Below are 12,265 nucleotides of genomic sequence, written 5' to 3' on the forward strand. Positions count from 1 at the left end.
GAAAAAGTAGACTGTTGAAAGGCCATAAACACCAGGAAAGTCCGAGAGGCATCAAAGGGACCTGAGCATTAGACAGAATCTGGAGATCATGTTCCAATTCCCTGTTCAGTTGTGAGCTGGTTGTGTAACCTTGGAGAAGATACCTTGCCCCTCTGGCGGAAGTTAACGCTCTTAAAAATGTCCAGGTGTAACTAGTATGACCCTAAGGTGCCTTTAAGTTCAAAAACTCTGGGAGCTAACACCATGACAATGAAGACCATTAATCAAGAACTTATTCTATCTCAGCCAACTGTTAGCTATATCACATATATTTTCTAGAATTCAAGTTATCCAGAATCGTAAGTATTACCATGTACATTTTAAAGTTGTAAAAACCAAGCTTGGAAAATTGTCTACCCGAAGTCGCATCAATTGTAAATGGAGGATCTGGGATTCACAGTCAGGTTTGCCAAACTTCAAAGCCCCTTTGTCTTTTGGTTACGCTGCATTCTCAAAGCAGGCAGAGACTCTAATGGGTTTTGATATATGTGGAGAAGTAGCCACAAGCGTCTACTTTCCTCGCCCATGCCCCTCAGGTATCATAAATACTTGCTTTGGATATCAAGACAGGTTAATGCTAGAGAAAGTCCACATTTGTTCAGATTCAAAAGACAGCTTCTGGTAGAAAGGAAGGAGCACAGAAATGGGAGGTGAAGTCTTGGAGTACGTGTCACTGTGTTTAAAAACCCGTTCATTTTTAGACCTGTGGGAAAGCAGAAACAAGAATAAATGGAAATCCAGTCATTTTAAAGCAAATTTAAAATCTTGTCAAAAGAATGGGAGACTCCATATGTCACTAGAAACTCTTCCAACCTCAAATAGGCACCCAAAATTGTCTGATGGCCAAGATACTCTGTGTTGGAGAATTAAAAGTATCAATAATAAGGTTTAGAATGCATGTCCTTGTATGTACAGTCATGGATTCCTGCTGCCTCTGGTACTGTTACAAATTCTGTACAGTGAACGGATGGGAGTAATCGGTACATTGCTAGCTGGAGAAACACTGGTATAAATAGATCATGAGGTGGGGGGACCACCTGACCTTTTAAAGAGATGATGCAATGGAAGGACCATTGGCCTTGGAAGTAGATGAGTTCTGTCCCAGCTCCTCAGTGTGTGAGAGCAGGAAGATACTTATCCTCCCTGTGTCTTGGTATCCATGTCTGTAAGATGAGACTGGCAATACCTACCTCAGAAGATTCAGTGTGATAATATATATAAAAGCACTTACAGTCAATGGCACATGGTGGAAACTTTAAAAATATGATCTATCTTTACCTCCCCTTTATGTTTTACTCAAATCCCTCATTTCACAGTTGTATTCAGTTTCAATGGAAGTAGAATAGCTGTTCACCATCTTTGTCCGATGATCTTTCAAATGTCTATAGATGTACAATTTATTCTATTTTAAGGACTTTTATTGAGATAATTGACATACAATAAACTGCATATATTTAAAGTGGGCAATTTGATATTTTTCTCTTATTAGTAATGTATGTATGGCAATCCCAATCTCCCAATTCATTCCACCCCAAACAATTTATTCTTGTCTCAGGTATGTCCTCCCCACTCCAAAGCATTGTATAGATTCTCATATATCTTATTTTTACTTTTGAGCATTTTCTATGATTTCTAATATATCACTGGTCTGGGGATACAGTATAATTCAGTTATTAGGAATATAATAAGAGCATTGACTATAAAGTCAGATTGCTGGATTCAAATCTTGTATTCAACATCTAAAATTTCCATGATCTGGAAAAACACACAACCCTCTATGACTCAGTTTTTCTCATTTGTAAAATTAGGGTAACGATAGTAATACTTAACTCATTTTTGTGAGCTAATGCTTTAAAAATTCTTGGAAATAATACCTTGGAAGTAACGATAAGTACTAGCTGTTATTATTAGCATTAATTTATCATATTTAAGAAGGAGAGCTTATCACTCAGGGTTTTCGTAGGTATTTGAACGTTTTGTGCATTTAACGTGTTCTTTTTTTTTTTTTTTTTTTTTTTTAAGAATTTCAGGCACCTTTATTCATGGCAGGTATTTTTGGTCAGGGGAGCTTCCTCTGAAACCTTTCAGTTACTTAAGGAAGCCAACTCCTATGTCCCGACTGTCCACTTGCCAACTCCCAGGCCTGCAAGCATCCTGCATGTGGTTCTGTCTGGTCTCAGAGGCAGCTCTCTCTGGGCTTTCAGGGCCACACCTCGCAGCACGACCTACCGGCCCAGTGAGGGAGTTTCTGCAGCTCAGTGATAAAAGTGGGGAATTCATTTTATCCCAGAAGAAATCGACTCCTTTGTGTTCCCCATATAATTTATAAACAGGACAAATTATTCCTTAATATTATTATATATTTGCAATACAAACAATTAAGACTGGCGACACAGGAAGCTTTTAAAGAACTCCTACTGCATTGACTATGGGTTTCCCTCTCCAAAGCACTGTTCCATTCCTCAACTTCTCCCATCTTCTCTGTACAAGACCATCCTGCTGTGCCAGGCTCAGGGCCTCCTTCCCAGCGACACTGCCTCCGGGCTCAGCACTCCTGACGCTGCAAGGCTGAGCCGCAGGAGTTACTGTCCCTGTCTCCCACCATCGATGAGAAAGCCACTACTCTGCTCGAATTTAGGTAAGAAACAGTTCAAAGAAACAGTATTTCTTAACAACTCAAGCCTACTACAAGTTATTTATCATCTTCTAGCCAAAGCGACCGCCATGGATGTAACATGGTCTGTTTTCCTCTTCTGTTTTCTTCCCAGCCAGTAGCTCAAAAGATGAAGTAACTGAGTTATAAAATCCTGCCAGATTTCCTATGGTAACTACTGTAGATGAACAATGTAGGCTCCTACTGAAGTATTCAAATCTCATGCAAAACTCTAACTACTTAAAGCCTCATCACATCAGGCAACTCTGTCATTTTCTGTATTTAAAAATTCTAACACTAAAGTGGCAGTGGTCACTCTCCGTTACTGTAGCATCTGACCTCAGGGACTCAGACATAAGATCGTGGTTCCATTCCGAGTTTTGGTGACAGAGTAGTGCCAGATATTTCTGAATACACAATTTTAAATGTTTTTAACCACTTGGAAAGTATCACCAGCACATTATTTGGTGTTCACTCAACAGTCACTCTGAGAATCAAAGAACCTTAACTATAAATGCCTTACTTCACAAAATCTAATTATAACCAAGGATCTACCCTATGTCTAATAAAAAAATTACATAGCAACTTTTATCAAACAGCAACTACTACGAAGGCAATGATAGAAAAAACATAACCTCACAAAAATACACTAAAACATTTGACAGTTGTATGCAGGAACTGCCAAAGTTTTAGTGTTTAATAGCACAACTGACCAAGGTCCAAGATGTGAAGTTACCACGTTCAGGAAACATGGGGGGCAGGGGAGGGAAATCACTCTATAAACTAACTCTATAGGATATGGTAAGAAGAATGCACACTTGATAATATAAAACCTGTCTACACATAGTAGTTAGTTGCAAAAAGCCACTGTCTCCTCTCAGCTTGTAAAAAGGGTGTTGCAGAGTCCAGTGCAGATGAGCAGCCTTCAACTCTTCCGTGTGGCAGGGATCTTGTTTTCCCCATCCAGCTCTTCCACCCCAGCCTGTGTCATGAGGTCTGCGATGTTTTTCACCAGGTCATCAATGCGACTGCTCATGTCATCAATTCTTCCGATGATCTGGTCGGACATGGTCTGAAATTTATCTTGCATCTGCTGCAGGAGTGTCTGCACCACCGAGGTGAGGTCCTGCACGGTCTTGGGGTCCGTCTCGGCCATCTCCCCGGTTCCCAGCTTGGCGGTGCTGCCTCAGACTGTCACCTACACTTCCGTTTTTCTAACGTGTTCTTTTAACTCAGTGCCACACCTCTATCTGCACGTGGATATCTGTGGACCATATGTACAGTTATTTTGTATGTGGTTTTACATAAATCTTGTTTTGCTTACCTTTTTAATTTACATTTCTGAGATTTATTATACATATATAAGTGGACCTAGTTTCTTTCTTTCTGAGTTCTGTAAATCTTTATAGGCATGTATCTTCTTTTTTATGTTCTCCCTTTGATGTCCAGTTAGGTTGATTTAGCCTTTTGCCTTTCCCAACAAAGCTATGATGAACAACTTTATATTCCTTTGTGTACCTATATGTAGATTTCTCAGAAATGTGTACATAGAAATAGGATGACCTGGTTGGAGGATATATGTGGTCTCGATTTCATTTAACACTGCCAGATTGAGTAACTCTTGAAATGCTCTTTTGCTAGTCTAGGTTAAACTGATAAATTTCTGGTCTTACAGTTTGCCTATATTTCCATTTGGGACGTCTGTCTTTTGGAGATTGTAGGAATTCCTTATGTATTCTCAATATGAATCCTTTGTCAGTTAGGTACATTGAGAAGCAGTGTCCTATGTCATCATTAGCACAATGTTAAGGCAGATTGCTCCGGTTCAAACACTGGGTCCCCCATTCACTAGCTTTGTGACCTTGCTCAAATTCCTTACCCCTCTGAGGTTCAGTTTCCTCATCTATAAATTGGGAAGGTAACAGTGACCTCCCTCATGGAGAACTGCGAGGACTAAATGAGTCAAAGCATGCAAACCATGTAGAATGGGACCTGGCACAGAGAAAGTACTCAGCTGTATTTTGGAAATTTTAGTATGCCTACCACAGACGTTTTCACCATTTTCCTTTAACTGTGTTCTAATTGACCCTACCCTTATACTCGCTCAGCTCTCCTCATGCTCCTTGATGGAATTTGTGTTCTTTGGGTTAAGAACCACGTCTTGGTAGATTTTTGTTTCCAAGTGCTTTAATAAGTAGCCTATCCCACATAGGAAGTGTTCATTTCATGTTTATGGAACGAATGAATGGGTGGATGCTTTTGGTGTCAGGTCGCCTCTCTCGTTACTGAAGTCCCCTTTCATTTCCTTAAGGTATAGTTGTGTGCCACTGAAGGGCAGGTTCCTTTTCTCCACTATGCTTGTAATTAAATCAATGGAGGGGCTCTCTTTGGGGATTTATAACTTTTTTTTTAAATTATTTTTTTTATTTTTTTTATTGGAGTATAATTGCTTTACAGTGTTATGTTTCTGCTGTACAATGAAGTGAATCAGCTATATTTATACATATTTCCCTTCCCTCTGGGAACTCCCACCCCTCCATCCCCATCCCATCCATCTAGGTCATCACAGAGCACCGAGCTGAGCTCCCTGTGCTATACTGCAAATTCCCACTAGCTATCAGTTTTACACTTGGTAGTGTATTTATGTCAAACCTAATCTCCCAATTCATCCCACCCTCCCCTTCCCCTTGGCTTTTGAGACATAGTTCCTCCTACATTTAAAATTTAACTTCAGCAGAACTAGCTGCTTTCCACTTTCCATTACAATAGTCTGCAAACTGAAAACATTTATTCCAGTTCCATCGCGTGGGTGATGCTTAGATGTCTCTGTGGTATACGAATATAAAGACACAACTGATCTGTTGGTAAAAATTCTCCGAGTAAGGCCGAACGAGACATGCCCAGAGTCCAGAATGAATTGTAGATGGACTTAAGATTAGACATCCCATCCCTGTTTATAGATCAATTCTCTTAGGTTTTTTGTAGCTTAAAATTTTAGAAATATTCAGATAATCTAAAAAAATGACCTTGAGTTTCAAAATTCTCTGAACTCATATAAGAAAAATGTGTTTCTAACCTTGGCGATTTCCTTTAACTTGGCATAGAACTTCCATTTCGATAAAAATCAATAAAAGGTATCTCATAGAACAAAAGGTAAGTGATTAAAAAAAGTGTATTTATGCAATTTAGAAGGGCTGAGAGTGCAAGGAGAAATGAAAAGGAGCAGGCAAAAGGGAAGTGACATTGAATGATAACACTGTTTTGTAATATATTAAGGCCTAGTAACACCTTTTTATGATTCATATACTAAATATTTGGCTGAAACTGTGAGGCTAAATGGAAAAGAAGTAATACAGAAGCTGTGTTACATAGTCTAAAAATTGGGAATACGACAGAACAGATGTATAGTGAAATGTTTGCTCTTGCTGTTAAGGGTAAATGGAAATTTCTGGTCATTTTCTTAGTTCTTATATAGGACTATCATTAGTGAGTTTTTATTTGCCCTACTTAACCTATTAAATATAAGACTTTCAATGGAGCTGAGCCATAGGGAACATGGATATAATAAAAACTCAAGGTTTCCTACAGCTTTATTAATTTATCGATAGCTTCTGCTTTTTTAGTGGCTCTGTCTTCAAGTTGTTTTAATGAATTTTGCCATTTTTAGCTAATGAGTGGGAATTAGTACTTTGTAACTAACAAATTACCTCCTCATCTAATTTCTTCTCACTCTCCTAGGTAAATCACATTGATGTAGTCTGGGTATTACACTTGGATTGAACAGCAATGTTGTGGATTTCACTGACTATTTCCAACTGAGTCACTTTCCTCTGCTGTTCTAAGCAGAGTCATGCACAGACTCAGATCTCCTCTCATCCTTCAAGGGTAAGGCCTTTTGAGGCTTGTTAGTAACAAACAAGGATGAGACTGGGAATGTATGGACTTCCCTCAGGCTTCTCCTTTCTGCATTCATTCATTCATTTATTCATTCCTTCAGCAAATAGGAATTGAGTGACAGCTATAGGATGCTTATTTGGTGCTAGAGATGCAGAGCTGAATAAAATGTGGTCCTGCACTTAGCAAACTGACAGCGAGTAAGAGACAGTACAACTGTTACTGTATGGTGAGTTAAGTGCTCTGGGACTGTGGAGAAGATCTGAGAGGCAACCTCGCCTATCCTGAGAGAGGAAGAAGTGATAGAAAAGTTTTCCTGGGGGAGAAGGGAGTGAGCTGAGTTTCCAGGAATGAATAGGGATTAGTCCCTGGAGGAATGGGGCAAGAGCATTCCAGGACTGAGGAGCCATGAAAACAGTGGCTCAGAGGTATGAGACCCAAGTCTGGTTTGAGGAAATTACAAATTTCCCAGTATTTATAGGGGAAGGAGAGTGGAGATAAATGAGATCAAGAGAATTTGGAAGGGACCGGGATGGAAAGAGTATTGTTCATCTTGCTCAACTCTCTCAACTTAGTCCCAAAGACAACGCGAATCACCCAGGGGCTCTACACAAGGGAGTAAGATGGCAGCAGGTTGGAGACATGATGGTATGGAGACATGCCTGCAGAGAGGAGATCCAGTGGGTGCTGTCAGGGAAGTCAGAGCACACAAAAAAAGTTCGAGCGTGTAGCAGGACAGTGATAGTGGAGATAGACAACAGGTAGAATGGTAGTGAGGAGGTAGGCTCCCTAATTTTAAAGACAGAAAGAGATTGATAGCAAAAGTAAAGTGAGGGTAAGGATAAAGAAGGAGTGATGATATTTCCAGGTTGGGACTTGAGTATCTACATGGTATCATCCTCAGAAAAAGGAAATTGAGGGGGAAGAAGATATTTGGGAAGAGGGGAAAGATGAATTCCATTACGAATGTTCCATTGAGTCTCAGATACACCTGTCAGCCGTCCATGTACACTCAGCATGTGGGTATCATAGACCCAAATACCACTTGATTTTACAAGTTGCGATTATAGCTTCAGAGGAGTAATACTAGAACTCACACCTTGTCTCGTTAGCAGGAAGTGAAATCTATCTCTCTTAAAAGAGTCCCATTTTTCTCCCTTAATATATCCAAGAATCTGTGTTCTTAATTGCTAGTGCCTAGGTTTAAGTATGGGTGAATGAGGGGGAAGTCTCTTCTTAATTAACTACACCTGGCTCATTGAGATTAAACTCTAACTCAGGTGGATACTCTCAGCTGAAGCCTGGAAGCACTGCAAGTAAGATTGCTATGGCGATGTGTTGCTTAAGCCTATCCCAGGCCATCAGCAAGGAGCTAGTGACTCATGTGACAAAAAATAGGTCTAAAAGTGGGGGTGGGGCTTTCCATTTGCTGCTATCGCATTAGATGATGATTACTTTCTCACGTGATCAGTCAAGAAAGCACATGACAAAAATTGGCCTAGTTTCCCTTACCAACTTACAGCTCTTTAACACATCCCCCTCTCCCTTCCTATAAAGAAGAGCTCTCTCTGATGAGTAGGGCACTGTCCACATTGAAGAAGGTCTTTCTCCAGTGGAGATGTTCTGTTTATGGTGAGGGCACATGACCTAGAATGAAAAAGTCTTGGGTCCATGGGTTCAGGTGTAGGCCTGAAGTGCTGTAACCAAGTCACCTGCTCCCAAGTCCTCTATTCTAGATGCCACCCCAGGTGCTAGACCAACTCCTTGCCCTAGTACTATAGAGTCCTCAAGGAAGGATGATCTCATGCTCCAGTAGATGCTCAGTCAACAGTAGCTCATGACAAGTGGACTGGAGACATTGAGGTGGTGGCGTGTTCCATCTGCTCTTGTAGCCACCTCCTTTGGAGTGCAGTCTGACCCCACTTCCTCCCTGCCTAGAAATGCTGGGTTGGTGTAAGTTCTGGGAACAAGATCATCATCCACATTATCTTCCTTGGTGATTCAGGACAGAAGCCAGTTCAATGGTTACCTAATCTTCTAGCCTATTGTGGAGTGAATGTGTTCCCCCAAATTTACATGTTGAAATCCTAACCCCCAATCTGATGATATTTGGAGGTGAGGCTTTTGGGAGGTAATTAGAATTAGACTAGGCCATGAGGGTAGTGCCCTCATGATGGGATTAAGGCTTTAAAAAAGAAAGAAAGAAAAAAAGAAACATGAAGCTCTTTCTGCTCTCTGCCATGTGAAGATACAATAAGGCTTTCTGTCAACTAGGAGGCAGTTCTACAGACACTGGATCTGTAGGCACTCTGATCTTGGACTTCCAGCCTCCAGAACTGTGAGAAATACATATTTGTTGTTCAAGCCACTCAGTCTATGGTATTTGTTATAGCAGCCAGCACTGACCAAGGCATATGCCAGTGGAAATATTCTTCCAGGAGAACTCGCCTTCTTGACACTGGTCCTTGACCTGGGTCCTTGACCTGAAAACATTCTCAGTTTTCAGTATTGCAGGGAAGGTGTGAGAGGTCTCAGTCTTCTACCCACTAGAAAACCCTGTACGTCTTTTGCAAATGGAGTAACCCTTTCTTTGACCTCCATATTACAAAGTGGGCAGGAGTTTTTAGACTGCACAGATACAGATAAACCTCCCAAGAGATGCTGTTACACACGTTGCCCTGAGTAACCATTGCTGCTTGCCTTTTTTTTTTTTCAGCTCTTTATTGGAATATAATTGCTTTACACTCTTGTCCCAGCTTTTGAGGTACACCAAAGTGAATCAGCTGTATTTATACATATATCCCTCTATCCCCTCCCTCCTGCGACTCCCTCCCATCCTCCCTCTCCTGGCCTGCTAAGGCATCACCCATCATCAAGTTGATCTTCCTTTGTTATACAGCAACTCCCCACTAGCTTTCTCTTTTACAGTTGGCAGTGTATATATGTCTATGCTACTCTCTCACTTCGTCCCAGCTTCCCCTTCGCCCCTCAGCCTCCCAACCCCGTGTCCTCCAGTCCCTTCTCTGCATCTGCATCCTTATCCTTGCCCTGTCACTGGGTTCATCAGTACCTTTTTTTTTTTTTTTTTTTCAGATTCTGTATATATGAGTTAGCATAGAGTATTTGTTTTTCTCTTTCTGGCTTACTTCACTCTATATGACAGGCTCTAGGTCTATCCACCTCATTACATATAGCTCCATTTCATTCCTTTTTATTGCTGAGTAGTATTCCATTGCATATATGTACCACATCTTCTTTATCCATTCATCTGTTGATGGGCATTTAGGTTGCTTCCATGTCTTGGCTATTGTAAATAGTGCTGCAGTGAACATTATGGTACATGTTTCTTTTTGGATTATGGTTTTCTCTGGGTATATGCCCAGTAGTGGGATTACTGGATTATATGGTAGTTCTAGTTTTAGTTTTTTGAGGAACCTCTAAACTGTTTTCCATAGTGGCTGTACCAACTTACATTCCCATCAACAGTACAGGAGAGTTCCCTTTTCTCCACACCCTCTCCAACATTTATTGTTTCTAGATTTTTTGATGATGGCCTTTCTGACCGGTGTGGGGTGATACCTCATTGTGGCTTTGACTTGCATTTCTCTGATGATTAATGATATTGAGCATCTTTTCATGTGTTTGTTGGCCATCTGTATGTCTTCTTTGGAGAAATGTCTATTTAGGTCTTCCACCCATTTGTGGATTGGGTTATTTGCTTTTTTGGTATTAAGCTGCATGAGCTGCTTGGATATTTTGGAGATTAATCCTTGGTCCATTGCTTCGTTGGCAAATATTTTCTCCCATCCTGAGGGTTGTCTTCTTGTCTTGTTTCTGGTTTCTTTTGCTGTGCAACAGCTTTTAAGTTTCATGAGGTCCCATTTGTTTATTCTTGATTTTATTTCCATGATTCTAGGAGGTGGGTCCAAAAGGATCTTGCTTTGATGTATGTCATAGAGTGTTCTGCCTATGTTTTCCTCGAGGGGTTTTATAGTGTCTGGCCTTACATTTAGGTCTTAATCCATTTTGAGTTTATTTTTGTATATGGTGTTAGGAAGTGTTCTAATTTCATTCCTTGACATGTTGCTGTCCAATTTTCCCAGCACCACTTATTGAAGAGGCTGTCTTTTGTCCATTGTATACTCGTGCCTCCTTTGTCAAAGATAAGGTGCCCTTGTGTGCGTGGGTTTACCTCTGAGCTCTCTGTTCTGTTCCATTGATCTTTCTTTCTATTTTTGTGCCAGTACCATACTATCTTGATCACTGTGGCCTTGTAATACAGTTTGAAGTCAGGAAGCGTAATTCCACCAACTCCATCTTTCCTTCTCAAGATTGCTTTTGCTATTCAGGGTCTTTTGCGTTTCCATGCAAATCATAAGATTTCTTGTTCTAGTTCTGTGAAAAATGCCATTGGTAATTTGATAGGGATTGCATTGAATCTGTAAATTGTTCTGGGTGGTATAGTCATTTTTACAATGTTGATTCTTCCAAGGCAAGAACATGGTATATCTCTCCATCTGTTTGTATCATCTTTGATTTCTTTCATCAGTGTCTTAAAGTTTTCTGCATACAGGTCTTTTTCCTCCTTAGGCAGGTTTATTCCTGGGTATTTTATTCTTTTGGTTGCAATGGTGAATGGGAGAGTTTCCTTAATTTCCCTTTCTGCTTTTTCATTGTTAGTGTATAGGAATGCAAGAGATTTCTGTGCATTAATTTTGTATCCTGCTGCTTTACTAAATTCATCGATTAGTGCTAGCAGTTTTCTGGTTGAATCTTTAGGGTTTTCTATATATAATATCATGTCATCTGCAAAGAGTGACAGTTTTACTTCTTTTGCTATTTAGATTCCTCTTATTTCATTTTCTTCTCTGATTGCTGTGGCTAAAACTTCCAAAACTATGTTGAATAATAGTGGTGAGAGTGGACACCCTTGTCTTGTTCCTTTTCTTAGACGGAATGCTTTCAGTTTTTCCCCATTTAGAATGATGTTGGCTTTTGGTTTCTCATATATGGCTTTTATTATGTTGAGGTAATTTCCTTCTATGCCCATTTTCTGGAGAGTTTTTATCATAAATGGATGTTGAACTTTGTCAAAAGCTTTTTCTGCATTATTGAGATGATCATATGGTTTTTATCCTTCAATTTGTTGATATGATGTATCACGTTGATTGATTTGTTGAGGATTTTTGCATCTATATTCATCAGTGATATTGGCTTGTAATGTTCTTTTTTTGTGACATCTTTGCCTGGTTTTGGTATCAGGGTGATGGTAGCCTCATAGAATGAGTTTGGGAGTGTTCCTCCTTCTGCTCTATTTTGGAAGAGTTTGAGAAGGATAGATGTTAGCTCTTCTCTAAATGTTTGATAGAATTCGCCTGTGAATCCATCTGGCCCTGGGCTTTTGTTTGTTGGGAGATTTTTAATCACAGTCTCCGTTTCTGTACTTGTGATTGGTCTGTTCATAGTTTCTATTTTTTCCTGGTTCAGTCTTGGAAGATTGTATTTTTCTAAGAATGTATCCATTTCTTCCAGGTTATCCAATTGATTGGCATATAGTTGCTTGTAGTAGTCTCTCATGTTCTTTTGCATTTCTGTGGTGTCCGTTGTTACTTCTCCTTTTTCATTTCTGGTGTCTGCTTAGTAGGCTTCCTGGTGGGGGGGTGGTGGTGTCTGCTTTCC

The 12,265-nt window shown here is 40.1% G+C and overlaps 1 protein-coding gene across 1 annotated transcript; it reads right to left on the bottom strand.

The window, feature by feature from the left end:
• Window positions 1-3,370: 3,370 nt before the first annotated feature.
• On the bottom strand, window positions 3,371-3,901 carry LOC130831821 (heat shock factor-binding protein 1-like). Its single transcript, XM_057700228.1, has one exon. The coding sequence runs from the start codon at window positions 3,846-3,848 to the stop codon at window positions 3,618-3,620; it is 231 nt and encodes a 76-aa protein (XP_057556211.1). The 5' UTR covers window positions 3,849-3,901; the 3' UTR covers window positions 3,371-3,617.
• Window positions 3,902-12,265: the final 8,364 nt, after the last annotated feature.

This window comes from Hippopotamus amphibius, chromosome 11 (assembly GCF_030028045.1).
Source record: "Hippopotamus amphibius kiboko isolate mHipAmp2 chromosome 11, mHipAmp2.hap2, whole genome shotgun sequence".
Taxonomy (NCBI): Eukaryota; Metazoa; Chordata; class Mammalia; order Artiodactyla; family Hippopotamidae; genus Hippopotamus; species Hippopotamus amphibius.

Bases quoted from the DNA above. Each gene is read 5' to 3' on its own strand.
- LOC130831821 (XM_057700228.1), bottom strand. From the start codon at position 3,848: ATGGCCGAGACGGACCCCAAGACCGTGCAGGACCTCACCTCGGTGGTG.